This window comes from Vanessa cardui, chromosome 9 (genome assembly GCF_905220365.1).
Source record: "Vanessa cardui chromosome 9, ilVanCard2.1, whole genome shotgun sequence".
NCBI lineage: Eukaryota > Metazoa > Arthropoda > Insecta > Lepidoptera > Nymphalidae > Vanessa > Vanessa cardui.
Genome location: NC_061131.1, coordinates 2118120 through 2134370, shown reverse-complemented (window position 1 = coordinate 2134370; position 16251 = coordinate 2118120). Strand labels below are relative to the sequence as shown.

At 32.2% G+C, this 16251-nt stretch overlaps 1 protein-coding gene across 1 annotated transcript; it reads right to left on the bottom strand.

Moving 5' to 3' along the window:
• Positions 1 to 577: 577 nt before the first annotated feature.
• LOC124532344 (membrane alanyl aminopeptidase-like) lies at positions 578 to 15223 on the bottom strand. The gene is made up of 16 exons (XM_047107226.1): positions 15171 to 15223; positions 14789 to 15026; positions 13988 to 14274; positions 13527 to 13682; positions 12640 to 12957; positions 12276 to 12459; positions 11437 to 11675; positions 10741 to 10924; positions 10171 to 10357; positions 9911 to 10008; positions 8222 to 8401; positions 7121 to 7305; positions 4656 to 4823; positions 3141 to 3281; positions 2426 to 2501; positions 578 to 1130 (listed from the first exon to the last, which is right to left on the bottom strand). The coding sequence occupies exons 1-16, from the start codon at positions 15212 to 15214 to the stop codon at positions 927 to 929; spliced, it is 2889 nt and encodes a 962-aa protein (XP_046963182.1). The 5' UTR covers positions 15215 to 15223; the 3' UTR covers positions 578 to 926.
• Between the last annotated feature and the right edge of the window lie 1028 nt (positions 15224 to 16251).

The window sequence follows — 16251 nt, the reverse complement described above, 5'->3', positions numbered from 1 at the left end:
CCCTCAAACGCACACAGACAAAATATATTACAGCTAAAAAAAAAACTTAAACAACTCATAGCTGAATCAAGACTTCGACTTTGATAGTCCCAAGTTTCGATGGTTCATTAACATTCATTAAAACCTCTATAACGTTTCACCCGCGTTTGCATTATACATGACATGTATTTATTCAATGTAGCCGACAAACCCAATGAATTCACATCATTCACCAAATACAAGTCGATTTTGCCAAATTTGTTAACGAGTATAATTGCTCCACCCTGCAGTGTTGTAGCGTGGAGTTATTTAGTCTGTGACCTTTAACAAATAATGGGATATCTAACGCAAAAAGAATATTACAAATCGTTTTAGTAGTTTCTGTAATTACAGCGCATAGCTACTCAAATTCTCCTATACTATAAACAAGCTTTACCCCGTTATTTCAGGGCGTTAAATTTCAGATTTTTTTTTTTTGATTGAGGATACTTAAATACTTTACAATTTTATGGTAAGAAGGATACATATAATCAAACAAAATACTGTTTTATAGTATGTCTTTATTTATCGTTATTGATATATTATTTACAATCTTAATCTGTATTATAAATATACTTTCTCTACATTTTTACCCTTTAATTTGAAATTCATTAATATGAAATAAATACACTAAGGTAGATCTCGTTGCAAAATAATTTCTGAAATATTTGTAGTAAAAACTAGATGAAATGTCACAGGCAAGGGGAATTCCCCGACTTTCTAGACAACTATTATTGTAACAGTGTAGACGTTCTTCAATAAATAATTAGGACTGACGCATATTTTAAATCGATTTGCTAATGGGGTATATAAATATTGATGATTGAATTAAAATAAGCGAGTCCTTACAAATGCATACGATTTTGTAGCATTATGGAGTGACAAGTGATATTAGTTTAGAGACAATTTCATCTTAACATTAGAGCAATGGACGCAGTTAACAACAACACGGTTGTCGGCACCGCCACTGCTGCGGAACCCCTGGCTGCTCTTAAGACGGTCTGAGCTCGCTCTGATCCCCATCTCATATTGGCACGTGCTGATTCAATAGCGCTCAGTCCAGTTTGAGCACTTGGTACTGATGCCTGATTGGCACGAAGCCACTGCTCCATCTGAAAGAGGTGTTCATTGTGATTTGAGTGAATTTCTTAATGTGTATGATCTTATTTATTTATAACTACTTGTGCCCGGGAACTTGTACGCGTTTGAATTTAACAAAAAAGTAACTAAGTTACTCCTTAATATAACAGTTATCTGCTAGTGAAAGTCCCGTCAAAATCGGTCCATCCGTTTCAGAGTTTAGCCGGAACAAACAGACAGACAAAAAATGTAGAAAATGTTCTTTTGGTATACGAACTGTGTATACATAATATACATATGCATTGAGTAAAAAAAAGGCTATTTCATATGTATAGATAATAACAAAAATTAGCTCAAAACAATTATTTATTTAAATATATGATTATCAAATAAAATTACATTCAAGCCTAATAACGAAAATATATTTAAATAATTTTTCATGTGTGTATTAATTTTCACGTGTTTATGTATGTGTATTTTATGAACAAACTGATATTCTGTTGACTTTATTACAATCAAACTTTTTAAAACATAAGCGTAATATTTAATAAAACAAACATAATTCACAGGACAAATGTTTTTTGTTTTAAATAATATTTGTTTTATTTGATAACATTATTATGTGTGTTTTATGACTGTTTGTTCTTAAAATAGTAAGTAAATATTGTGATTCATGTGTCTTTTTAGAATGACTTGACATTTTAGTAGAGTTATGTGCAAGCCTCTTTGATTATGTACCACTCACTCGTCAGATATTCTCTCACTTAACAGCGATGCTTAGTATTATCATACTGGTTTGAAAGGTAAGTGAGTTTGTATAACTACAGGCGCAAGGGACATAACATCTTAATTCCCAAGGTTAGTAGCTCTTTAGCGATGTAACGATTTTTTTCCGCACCTTTACGTTTATTACATAATAATAAATACTTATATAAATTAAGAAATATTCTGAACAAAAATACACTGACAATGGAAATAATTTTAGTAAAATAATTAGGAAATTTTATATGCAATCCAAACGTAAAGAGAATAGGTACATATCAAAGATAATACCATTATATCGATAATTATGACACGAGTATAATCCTTATAACAACAATGTTGTAAATTTATTGTTGATCATACAAAGTATGTATGTATAATGTATATGTATGTATATTTTAATTATATAAATGGGATTTGAATATTGCAACGAATTAACTGGAATCTGCGACATTTACCTCGCTAGCTGAATACCTTTTTACCATGGAGCTTTTGTTCGATAGGTATATATAGTAATATAGTAAACATTCATACTATCATATCATAATTAATTATTTTAACTTACATCGCTAAGACCTTCTTCATCCATATAAGCCGCTAGATTACTCAAGACATTAGCAAACCACGTTGGTAGGACGACTCTGAAAATTTAAATAACACTTTTAATTTTATCCCCTTTGACGTTTAATCTGAACGTAAGATGAAGCCGTGATGTTATTTGCAATTGTTAAAATTACGGTAAATTTAAATGTTGCTTAAATCGGTGATTAAACGACAGTTAAGCATTATGAAATTAAAAAACATAAAACAACATACTGTATCACTTTTTATTCCATATTTAAAATAAAAGAGAGAGTTGAGAGATGCGAAATTGTTTTCGTTATAAATCATGTGTTAAATGACGGTTAAAACTAACTAAACAAAAGTTTGTGAATAAGTCGATGACAATCAATTAAAAAATATTGAAAATCCTGTTATAAAAAACTGTTTACAATAGACGGAAACGAAAAGTCTGTCTGGAGAAAGAAAAGTGCGTCATGCCCCCCGAAAGCTGCATAATAGAACTTTGTTCCAAAAAACCCAACTAAGAATTTTATTTTAGAAATTATTCTTGGTTGGGTTTATTTCGAAACGAAATAGCCTGTTGAAGGAAAGTGCGTTATGCCCCATATATTTTCCTTACTCGAAGATTACTACTCTAAGCCGCATAATAGATCTTTATTCCATAAAAACTCAACTAAAATAATTACTACACTGAAATACATATTACATATACTTACTTCTTTACGATACTGTCTACGTTTTCTTTAACGAATTGTAATACTATCTTTGCGTTTCCTCTGTTACCCATTAAGAGGAATGTGAATGCATTGACACTGTCTTGAGCTTTGAGGTCGTCACTGAGGATCATCTCTAAGTACCTGGAAAATTAAATACTAAATAAATATACACAATACTTACATCGAATTAAACATTTGACGACCTCCGTGGTTGAGAGGTGTATACAGTGTACATCGGTATTCATTGGTACGCAACTCCGAGGTCCCGGGTTCGATTCCCGGCTCAGTAGATGTAGAAATTTTATTAGTTTTCTATGTTGTCTTGGGTCTAGGTGTTCGTGGTGCCGTCGTTACTTCTGATTTTCCATAACACTAGTGCTTTAGCTACTTACATTGGGATCAGAGTAATGTCACATACATGTTGTCTAATACTTATATTTCCTTCAATATTTTTTAAATAGTCTAATCAAAATTTTGAATTATTTAAATCTATAGGAGCTCGAAGTAAATTAATTAGTTTTCAATGTTAAAACTCCTATTTAATGCCTTTGCTCTTATACTTGATTTCATTAGATTATTATCATTGTAGAGGAATTGGAATTGTTCTCATGCGTATGAAATAGTATTATCGAATAATGAATCTAGTTCAGTGAAAATGTATGTTAAGGTTGCTGATATTATATCAATTAATTGAACTCGATATTATCATAAGCTGTATATATTTCAATTATCATTTTAACACTCATAATTTAATATATTAACATAATATAAACCGATTAAAACGCCTAAAATTTTAATGCAACTTAATACATGACACAGTAAATTATGTAATAATCATAATGTATTATTGGTATTTTTTATCGTGATAGGCAAAATCGAGTATCTATGTGTGAAGATTTTTTAACAATAGTACACACATAACAGTGCTTCGTTTATACATGTGTGCTAATATGTATAATTCTTATAAGATGAACCGGTAATCTGAAGTAACTAGAGAAAACTTTGACGTAAGACAAATGCTTTTCGTGTTTGCAATCCAAGTCAGAACAATGTAAGCGCGTTCAATATCAAATTCATATACTTCTACGAAATAATATTAACTAAAAATGTATGTAATATATTTAAATATTATATTTTTCCATAATACTTTACGAAATAGGTTTGGGCAATAAATAAATATAATAAATGTTGGACAACATAACATACACTACTCTGACCCCATTGTAAGTAGCTAATGCACTTGTGCTATGGAAAATCATAAGTAACGATGGTACCACAACAACCAGACGCAGGCAACATAGATAATTAAGGAATTTTATCTACATCGACTAGGCCGGGAATCGAACCCGATGTGTACCCATGAAATTCGGTGTACACACTACTCAACCACGGAGGTCGTCAAAATCAACTAATTTGATAAGTATATCAACTGTAACCGAAAATTATATATCATCTTTTTCAACCATATAATAGTAAAAATCTGTTTCTTAAATTTAAGGATTACTCATTACTTACTCTTGGATAGCTTGTTCATTAGTGGTACAGCCGAGAGAACGGAGCATTGCAGCTTCATCGGCTTGATTATTCGAGTTAAGTCTACGCTGGTAAAGGAAACGCCAAGCCTCATATCCGCCATTTAACAGACCCTGACAGAAGACGTGCCTCCTCAGATTAGGATTGACACTGAAATACAAAACCAAACCAAATTTCCATTAATCACTCAGTGTTACTAATAGCTTTGCTCGCGCTTTAAGGGTCGGTTATTAGCTTTAAAAAGTATATATGATATTCAATCTAGTCCTATATCAAATTTCATAAAATTCATGGTTTATCGATGAAAGAGCAATAGACAGTTACTTTCAAAATCACAATAAACTTTATTCAAGTAGGCTTTTACAAGTACTTTTGAATCGTCATTTTACAATTAAGTGAAGCTACCACCGGTTCGGAAAATAGATTCTACCGAGAAGAACCGGCAAGAAATTCAGTAGTTACTCTTTTTCAACGCTTAAAAAATACAAAGTCATGTTAGTTGAATAAAATTATTTAAATAAAAATAACCTGCTTGGGAGTCGACAAGTAAAAAAGTATGTATGTATTCAAACTAGTTTTATACAAAATTTCATCAAATTCATGATTCAGCAATGAAAGAAATACAGACAGCTTCCTTTGCATTCATAATATTAGCATAGATTACTAATATTATAAACACTAAACAGCTGGCATTATTCTATAATAAGTTATCACCGATACTGACTAAATAGACCATTAAATATTGTCTTGAATGTGGAATATTAAACTAAACTAAACAATGTAACGTCGCGTGTTAAAGGTCTATTTACAAACGAGGATACGTTGAAGTCTAATCAAATGGAGTAATAGTGTATTACCGATATGAAAGGAAATTGACCGAGCCTATGAAAATTGATCATATATACCTAAAATCCTATAATAAAAACCTCTGGGTATAAATACTAATAATTCTTTTCAAAAAACACGTACATTTTTCGATCAGTATTATATATTACATTATTTGTTATTTAATTTTAGTAAAATAAAAGTTTAAACTTAGTACTAAATTAGTTACTAGACATTTTTGTATGATATTGTTGTTGAATAATTTTAAAATGTTATTTATTTTTAATGTTCATTCGAATATTAGTCCGTTCTTGTTTACAAAATATATAGTAATAGCAAGTGTTATATAACATAATTTTAAATGCACATTACTTCTTGGTTTTATTACAGTACACTTAATCTCTTATTGTTAGATTGATAAGTGACATTTAAAACCCAGTGTTTTATTTTGACTCAGCTGTACTGAGCTGCTTTTGCTACACAGCATTATACGTGATTTTCTTATCATTTGTTTATAATATGATAGTCAAAGCTGTGGCGGATTTACAAATCTGCCTCTGTAGCCAAATTAAAAAAATATATATTAAGGAACGCCTGTGCGCAAAAGATTATTATACATATTTTAATGAGTTTATGATTGATAACACACCTTGGGATTGAAACAATCGCCTCTTGGCTATTTCATTCAATTTAAATTGTTTATATAATACATGAGACAAAAAAAACCCCGCTGAGTTTCTTTCGCCGGTTCTTCTCAGGTCAGAGTATTTTCTTTTCCGAACCGGTGGTACTATTTTAATTGACCATCAATAAGAAAGTGAAAATAATACGTCTATATTGACTAAAGCAGTTTGATTTTGAGTTTGCCGCTAGTAGGCTATTCAATTTTTTCGGCCCCTACTTTTTATTGCAACATTTATGATTGGTGTTTTATCGTCCTCATTACATCGGTTTTTTCCCGTTATTAGTATGATTATAAAATAGGTGATATTTCTGTCAGTTACTAGATTATTTTCCAACCCGCTATGTACTGACGAGCAGAGATGGCCCAGTGGTTAGAACGCGTGCATCTTAACCGATGATTGCGGGTTCAAACCCAGGCAAGCACCACTATATATATGTGCTTAATTGTGTTTATAATTCATCTCGTGCTCGGCGGTGAAGGAAAACATCGTGAGGAAACCTGCATGTGTCTAATTTCATCGAAATTCTGCCACATGTGCATTCCACCAACCCGCATTGGAACAGCGTGGTGGAATACGTTCAAACCCTCTCCTTAATGGAAAAGGAGGCCTTATCTCAGCAGTGGTAAATTTACAGGCTGTTACTTTACTTTATGTAATGACGAGTATACGGATTACGGACGTAATGTGTATACAAGATAATAACAAATTTGGGCTATATTTGACACCCCTCTAAGTCTGCCGCCATACACTCCAGCCAGAAGAAAAACTTTGACTCAGTAAGTCAAAGTGACTTTGACTTTGACTCAGTAAGTCAAAGTTTTTCTTCTTTAAAAATCGAATGCAGAGAAATACGAACTTTTTAAAACGTTTTTCAACATGATAGTGCAATAAATTTTCATATTATTTTAAGTTACTAATACAATTAACATCACATACCTGATTCCGTCCGCGACTAATGCGTTGAACTTTGTGATAGCATTGTTGACGCATCCTTCATGGCCGATATCACAAGCGAATGGAAGTACGGCGAAGCGGTTCAGTGTCCTAGTTAAGGGTTCCCCAAATTGGACATCGTAGCCCAAGTCATTGATAACGGCGTCCAAGAAGTCGTAGAGAATATCCTGGTAAAGTATAAAACAAATAAATATGAGACAACATCACATACATTACTCTGATCACAATGTAAGCAGCTAAAGCACTTGTGTTATGAAGAATCAGAAGTAACGACGGTACCACAAACAGCCAGACCCAAGATAACATAGAAAAATAATAGTAGTCTACATCGACTTCGCCGGGAATCGAACCCGGGACCTTGGAAGGGCGTACCCATGAAAAACGGATTACACACTACCCGACCATAGTATAATGTTTAAACGAAAAAAGTTTTATTAAAAAAAAAAACTAAGTCATATTTTACAAATATTATTATAAATGTAACACATAAAGAATACAAGATGAAATTCTTCAAATAAGTTGTAAAGGTAAAATTAGAAGCATCTGAAACGTCCTTATTCTAACTGGCGAATTTGTTATCTATGTAAACGCTATTAAATCCGATCTTTTTCGTAGATATTTTAGCTTAGTATTCATTTTTATGATGTACCTTTAAGGTGTTTCAAAAAAGAGGAATACAGTATAGTATTTCAACTTCGATGTAAAATAGATATCAACGTAATGTATTCTTATATTATCGCATATTTTCATATTTAAGATAATTTTAATATTGAAATTATCTTAAACTGAAAAAAAACTAAGTCATATTTTCTTTGGTATTTTACTGAAGATCATTTCAATACTTATATTATCACATTCACGATCTGTACACTTATACTGTATATATGTAATATATATGTAAATGTGAATATAACACATATATTCAATAATAAATCAATTGATAAGCTTATAAAAATACGGCTTGTGTCTTTAGCTATGATTTGAAATTCGAGCGCTAATAAATATTTATAATAATCTTTTGAAATATAGTTAAATCAATACAAGAACATGTCATTAATTCTCTGTCGTCAACATTATACTTACGTCAAACTGCCTTAATGTGTCAGGCAAGTGTAAGAATCTGTTCCTCAGCCAGCTGAAGCCGGAAACCGCTGGGAACCAGGCGTAATAATTCGTTTCCTCCTTAAGGAAATCCAAAACCTTGAAGCCTAAGTCGAATGACATACGTTCAGACCTCATAAGGGCAAATACATCGTCGACAATCTAAAATAAATATTACAATTGTATTAACTTGTTTATGTCGAAACGCTTGGCCCTTGGAGTTGAGAGAAAAAGCTTCATCAAAAGTATAACACCTCGCCTCATTGCCTCCACTGGTGACAGGAGGGCTGGTTCGTTTTTTGCCCAGAGGATCGGAATAGCGATTCAACGGGGAAATGCTGCTAGCATTCTTGTCACCATTCCACGCGGTCAAGATTTATACAGCAACTAGTTTTAGTTCATATTTGTATATATATATTTAAGCATTTAATGTTGTTAATTCTTATGTTACTAAAATTTTACTTGTTTATTTTGTAGAACTAATGATTTTTTTTAAGAATATTGTAGGTGATTGATCGACATATAGTAAACGGTAATTACCGAATTGTGCAATGCGTTATTAAATATGCATTGAAGAAGTTTATTATTTCAGTTTTGGTTGAAATACTACTAAGCCCTTAGGGCTTTATGCAAGTCCGTGTGACTAGGTACCACCTATTCATCAGGTACTCTACCTCTAAACGGCATACATAGTGATATTGAGTTCAATTTTAAAGGGTGCGCGAGCCAGTGTAAAGGAATAGGCACAAGGGACATGACATCTTAGTTCCTAAAGCTGGTGCCGTATTGGCAGTTTAAGGAGAGATTAATATTTCCTACAGCGTCAATGTCCGTGGTAGAGAACACTTATCATCAGGTGGCCCATTTGCCTTTCTGCCTATCTTCGCAGCATACAAAAACACTTAAAATAAGGTATGATATGCTACTATACGTATGGTTATCTTATATGTATAGTCCTTTTTCATACTAGAGGCGCGGTCAGGTACGGAGATTATGCGCACTAAGTTACGTTCATTTTATCACTACCAATTTATTCGAATGCGAGCGACCAAGAGCAGTTGACGATTTTGAAAGCAGCAATTAATTTTTATTTGTCATAAATTTGAACTTTTACTTAATACTACGACAAAAATTACTATAATTGAATCAAATAGGTTCACTATAATACTCTCACACTTTTCCGTCACTGTGACACAATATTAATTTTGAACAGCTCAACTTTTAGTATATACATATATATATATATATATATATATATATATATATATATATATATATATATATAAGTCAACCTTAAACAATTACAAAGCAACATTTCTATACTCTTATGCTATTCATTGTGATTTAAAGAGGTACTTAAACATTTTCATGACAAAATTTAAAATGTAATTATATAATGTAGACTAGACTACGTAATAGAATTTTAATTCGTTCTTTTTTCTATCAATCATATTGTACGCAAAGATCAACAAGAAGTATAAACCACTCCTAACATCGTAAAATGGAGGCAACTTTGTCTGTTCTACCTTTAGTTACATTGGCTCTCTCATTCTTCGTACAAGATGGCAGCCAGAAAAATTATAAATGTTTCACAAAAGAATAACTACCGATAGTATATGTTTAAACAATTTTGAACAAAACCATACCACCAATTACTTTTATACAACTTACTTGTGCTTTATTCAAGTGATGAATATTAGAATTTTTATCTTTAAGAGCTTCAGCAATCATTTCCCAGGTGTGAGTGTCATAATTGACTCGGTAAATACCTAAAAATTTAAAAACCATTCATACTTTGAATACACGATATAATTAAAGATGGTTAGATTTAAGTCTTAGGGCAGTTGTTATTAGGAATTAGGTAGGTAGGTCGTTCTTGAAAATAAAGTGACACCGACTTTATTCAACTGGGAATAAGATATGTTACTGACCTTTTTGCTGCACATTAAATATGACCCATTCATGTCCTGGATTTTTTTGGATTGTCATTGTTTTATCGAGCATAACTTGTGACGGTGTGAGACTATTCCAATTAGGGTTGTTGGCCGTTGTGAACGTAAGGGGTAATGGCCAAACTTGCTCGGTCTGCGTCGCCGAAGGACTGATAAAGAAACGCTCCTAAAAAAGTGTATACCCATTTTAATATTCAGATATAATGTATAGATTTGATTCAATTCGATTTTTTTTATTCAACGACGTTACATGCTCCAATGTTTTGTTTGTGTTAAGCAAAACGGTTGTAACGAATGTACCAAAAACATCTGGACCCAAGACAACATAGAAAACTTATGAACTTTTCTACATCGCCTCAGCCGGGAACCGAACCCAGGACCTCGGAGTGGTATACTCATGAAAACCGGTGTATACACTCGACAACAGAGATCGTCGAATTTGAAAAATATTTCAGATTCAATTTATGCCAAACTTTATAGCTTATATACTTTTTAGACCAGATTGTATTCGCAAAATTCGCTTCAGTTGCTATTACAATTACTTTTTACCTGTGTAAGGCTCATGCTTCCGGTTTCCATGTTGACATTCACATTGAGCACGGGATATCCAGGTTCTTCTACCCAGTACTGCATTATCTCAGCTATGTTCAAATTTTCATTGATAGCATTGTCCTCTGCTACAGCTTTTGCAAAACTGCTGAATAGATCTGAAGGAAAAGCGTGCTCGTATGCCCTTAAAGAAAATTATTCGCCATTATTTACAATGAATATATATAATACAATATAGCTATTGGACAAAGTTATTATATAATAGTGTTCGACTCAGTGTCTCTCGCTTTTCAGAGTTTTTTTTTGTATATTCCACCAACCCGCGTTGGAACAGCGTGGTGGAATATGTTCCACACCCTCTCCTTAATGGAAGAGGAGGCCTTAGCCCAGGAATGGGAAATTTACAGGCTGTTAATTTACTTTACTTTTCAGAGTTTTAGTTGTCATCTGTTACGCAAAAAAGAAGTCCATATCTTTTCTATGAGTTTAAGTTTTCTTCATACCAAATGTCATCAAATTCGGCTCAACGGTATGGTCGTGAAAGAGCGACACACAGACAGAAAAAAAGAGTTACTTTCACATTTTAATATTAATACAGATTATTATATATTTAGTAATTACTTGAAAAACGATTAATAAAAAAACGAATATAAATTAAAATAGCATCACTTTATGCAAAAATATTTTAAAAAGTACCTGTCAACGAGGAAATAGTTCAAGGCTTTTCTGAACGTCGGCTCGCCCAGGAAATGTTTTAACATCAGTAATAATGAAGCTCCTTTCGTATAACTGATGCCACTGAAATGTCCCGTGACTTGAGCTGGTGAATTCACTGTATGCTTCAGAGCTCTCGTTGAGGCTGACGCATCAGATGATAGAGCACTTTGCAAATATCTAATGTTGAATTGATCTTCTAGTTCCATAGTACGATTTACCTGATTTAAAATCATAAATCTTGTTATTTACATATATATGACGAAAAGATAATAAAATATGTATGTGTAACATTTTTAACAGAGCCGGTCGAAAAGTAATAAAATACTCTTCTGTTATCAAACTAATCTAATAAATAATATACGATGCCGTATTAAAATAAAATAATGTAACATCACATTATTATTAATATATATTTGTACCGAATGTCCTTGATAAACTTAAAATTATAAAAATTACGTTAACGTGCTGATTACCATAAAATTAAAACCAAAATTATGTAATTGATAATGACAATATACTTAAGAGCCGAGATGGCCCAGTGGTTATAAAGCGTGAATCTTAACCGATGATTGTGGGTTAACCTAGGCAAGCACCACTGAATATTCATATGCTCAAATTGTGTTTATAATGCATCTCGTGCTTGGCGATGAAGTAAAACACCGTAAGGAAACCTGTATGTGTCTAATTTCATAGAACTTCTGCTACGTGTGTATTCCACCAACCCGCATTGGAACAGCGCGGTGAATTAGTAGGTACCCTTAGCCCAGCAGTGGGAAATTTACAGGCTATTGATGTTGATGATGATGATAGCTACTTACACCATCCATAGCGAAATATTCAAAGTAGCTAGCAAAGCCTTCATTGATCCACACATTGTCCCACCATCTGCAGGTGATAAGATTCCCAAACCACTTGTGAGCGAGCTCGTGAGCTATGATAGTTGCAATGGTCATCTTGTCTAAGGCGTTAGTCTCGCCTTCTTCGTAAAGCAGACGTAGTTCCCTGAGATAATAAAGAAATATTATTATAATTGCATAATAATCTTAATCTTTACTAACATTCAGTATCGTTGGAAATAAACGTAATATCCGTACAACTAAGTAAACAATTAAGGTCATGATTATCAGAGGAAAATCCAAAATAGCAATTCAACAGTTAAATAATCAGAAATCATAATTTAACCTGTATGAAACTAATCCCCAATTTTCAGTGGCACCAGATGCCCAATCCGGAGATGCTATCTGATCGTTTTTCATATTTTCAGCCATCGTATAGTAAGGAATATCGAAATATTCCTCCAACCATGCGGTTATAGGTGGTCCTACTTGCAGAGCGTAATCGCCTTGACCCTGAGCATTGGGTCTTGCGAGAATACGGTAAGAAGCTGTAGCATTATTATTATCTGCGATTACAGTGAATTCTTCACTGATGTGAACAGTTACCAAGTACGCTGACATTCTCGGTGTTGTATGGAAAATTTCTTTACGACGATTTCCCATTCTGAAATGAAATAAAGATTTATTTGCATTGCATTAGTACTAAGAAACGAAAATTAATTTGATTAAAATTATGCCTAAGGAATCCTTATTTTAGACAATTCATTAAATCAAAAATTTATTGGGCTAAACATCGAAAACATATAGCGTGGCTACTTCTGTAACAAAACTTGGAATTTATTACGTATAAAATATCAATAGTAAGCATTATACGATCGTTTATCATTAAATTATCGCACAATTTCAAGACATTATCATTGCGTCGGTTCTTACCACTATTATCATTTAGCTTTTATTATCATTTAATCTGTATACTCTTAATAATATAATATTGACGTCAATAAAAACATTATAAGTATGTGTTTTAAGCCAATAATTCAATAGATCACCATCATTATAATAACTAGTTAGAAGTATTTTTTGATAACGCTCTAAGCCAAGGCACATTCGATAAAAATTGTAAAATTTAGTTGAAATAAATAATGAGACGAAGATTTATAAAAATTCCAATAAACATTGAATTCTTTCACAAGACTTTTTATTCCATCGTACTATGGATTCAATGCTATTTACCTTATCTCTTCTTTAATCGCCATGTTTGAGTAGGTCTGTGTAAAGTGTTCTGGACGATTAACTATAATATCGAAAGTTGATTTAAAACCAGGCTCGTCGAAACAGGGAAAGAATTGTCTCGAATTGGTCGGTTGTAAGTGTGACGCGGCGTACCAACTAGAAAGGAAATGTATCTTGTAAAAAATCGGCATTTTTTATAAACAAAACTACAACAACAGTCTATAAATTTTACACTGCTTGGTTAAGGCCTCCTCTCCCTTTGAAGAGAAGGTTTGGAACATATTCCACCACGCTGTTCCAATGCGTGTTAGTAAAATACACGTGTAGCAGAATTTCTTTAAAATTAGACACATGCAGGTTTCCTCACGATGTTTTCCTTCTCCTCCGAGCACAAGATGAATTTTAACAGAAATTACTTTTTTTATAAACTCACTAATATATAAATGCAAATCATAACTTACTGAATTTTTCCATTACTATCTTTATAGCTTCCTCTGAAGACACCTCTACTCAAGGGAGTCTCGTTAATATTACCAATGTATTCAATACTCAGTTTGTAAATTTGTGAGTTTACCAATGTTGTTCCCTCTCTCAAGTTTATTTTCAAGAAATGATGTTCACGAATTCTTTCAAACGGCCTTAATAAATCCAAAGCTAATGGGACACCAGCTTCATTTGTTAATGTCAATGACAGTATTTCTCTGACATTCTCATGAATGACCAGTGTTGAAATGTTTTCCTTAACTGCCTGAAACAAGATAATTAGTCTTGTGAAAATTGAATTCTTATCAATTGACTTTTTTTAAATAGATAGGTGACGGAGCAATTGCGCCACCTGATGATAAGTGGTCACCAATGGTCTATTGACATTCGCACTGAAAGGAATATTAACTCTGCTTTACAATACTTACTGGCTCAAAATATCAAGTATTGTTGTTTAGCGGTAACAATTGGCGAAGTATCTTTAATGAGTAACTATATACATACACCTACCTATTAATATGGGCATATACAAAACCTATTGGGCAATTAGAAATGGATAAAAATGAAATTACTTTTTTTCATTTCACAATAAAGTTTCCAAAATTATAAATAATAATGTAATCTAACTAAAAAACAGTTTTCTATAAATTAAAAAAAGTCATTCAGCTTATGTCCATCACCTAAATAATTTGTGAAATATTCAATGTCATACCTTTTCTGGCAAACATTATTGAACCAAGGATGACTAAAATTTGAATTGAAAAGTTAAAAATACTTACTCGAATAGTTAACTCAACACGACCATCGAATGTAAAGGCTTCCTTATTGTCTTCGGCTTCAAAATACGGAGTCATTTCAACCTTAATATGAATAGGATCAAGATCTTCGGGAAGCCTATAGACTTCATCGCCAGCATTATTTCTAATTATTTGTTCGTCTATTTCGAGTGGAAAGTCCGATTTAACTAATGTTAGCAGAACTGGCAGTAACGCCAGCTTACGAAAAAACGTCATCATACTGAAATATTAAAATGACACGTGTATTTTCTAAATATTACTCTTTAAAATCTATTTATCATACTTCACACTAATTAATATTTTTTGTTTTATTTCTATAGTCATGTGTAATAGTTAAATTAAGTCCAAAAAATCTTGTAAGTACCTCTTCTTACGACTCTTCAGCCCCAAATACGTTATTATTAACATAAACTCATATCTATTAGTAATTCATTGCTTTATCAGTATTATTATTGATAAAACATTCAAATTTGTTTCAATATAATAAGAATTAAAAATATTTAAAGGATTGCGATAAGTAACTTGTGCCTACATTGTCTACAACGATCAACTAGTTTTACTTACCTATCGATACTTAAATTGTATTCTTACCATTGAACTTAATTTTGACACTTCTTCATAACATTCAATAAAATCTAATTTGCAACTCCTTAGGAATTAACGTATGACGCATGTGACAAAATCAATCAAAGAATTATATGAGAAATTTAAATGTAAAATGTCCGTAAGTGATTCTGAAATCAGCAACTCTGGAAACTCTGTGCTGATTCCAGAATCAGCAATTTTCCGAACCAATAGGACTTTAGAACCTTTAAGATAAGACCCGGTGTTGTAGAATGGACATTTGCATCTAGGCCGTGGTAGTTACTTTCCATCAGGTAAGCTGCCTGGTCGTTATCAAACAATAGCATAAATAAACTCATCAATATACAAACATACAGTACATTACAATTTCATTATGATTATAGATAATTTTATGAAGATTAATTATATTTCGATAAATTCATCGATGCGATATGATATGATACGATAAAAAATTCACATTCATTTTAAGCTCGGATTCGATAAACTCTTCAAATAGTGTCAGAAAATTAATCATTTAAGTCTTTGTTGACCTAAGTAATCAAATTAATTAAATCTTTTTTTTATATAATTGATATTCATTCACGGATTAATAGGATATAAATATGAATAAAAAAATTAACAAAAAGTAAAACCGACTTCAAACAAAATACTAATTAATATGCACTAAAAAGTAATAAAAATAATTGCGTATACAAAATATTTTTTGGAGTCCTCTTAAGTAAAATGAAAAATGAAAAATGTTCGACTACTTAAAAGTCGATTTACGATTATGTAATGTAGTTATTATTATGGTTTGTATATTTGGAGTCGATATCAGCCAAGGACTTCTACATTATGTAATTGGCACTATGCTTCTTCCA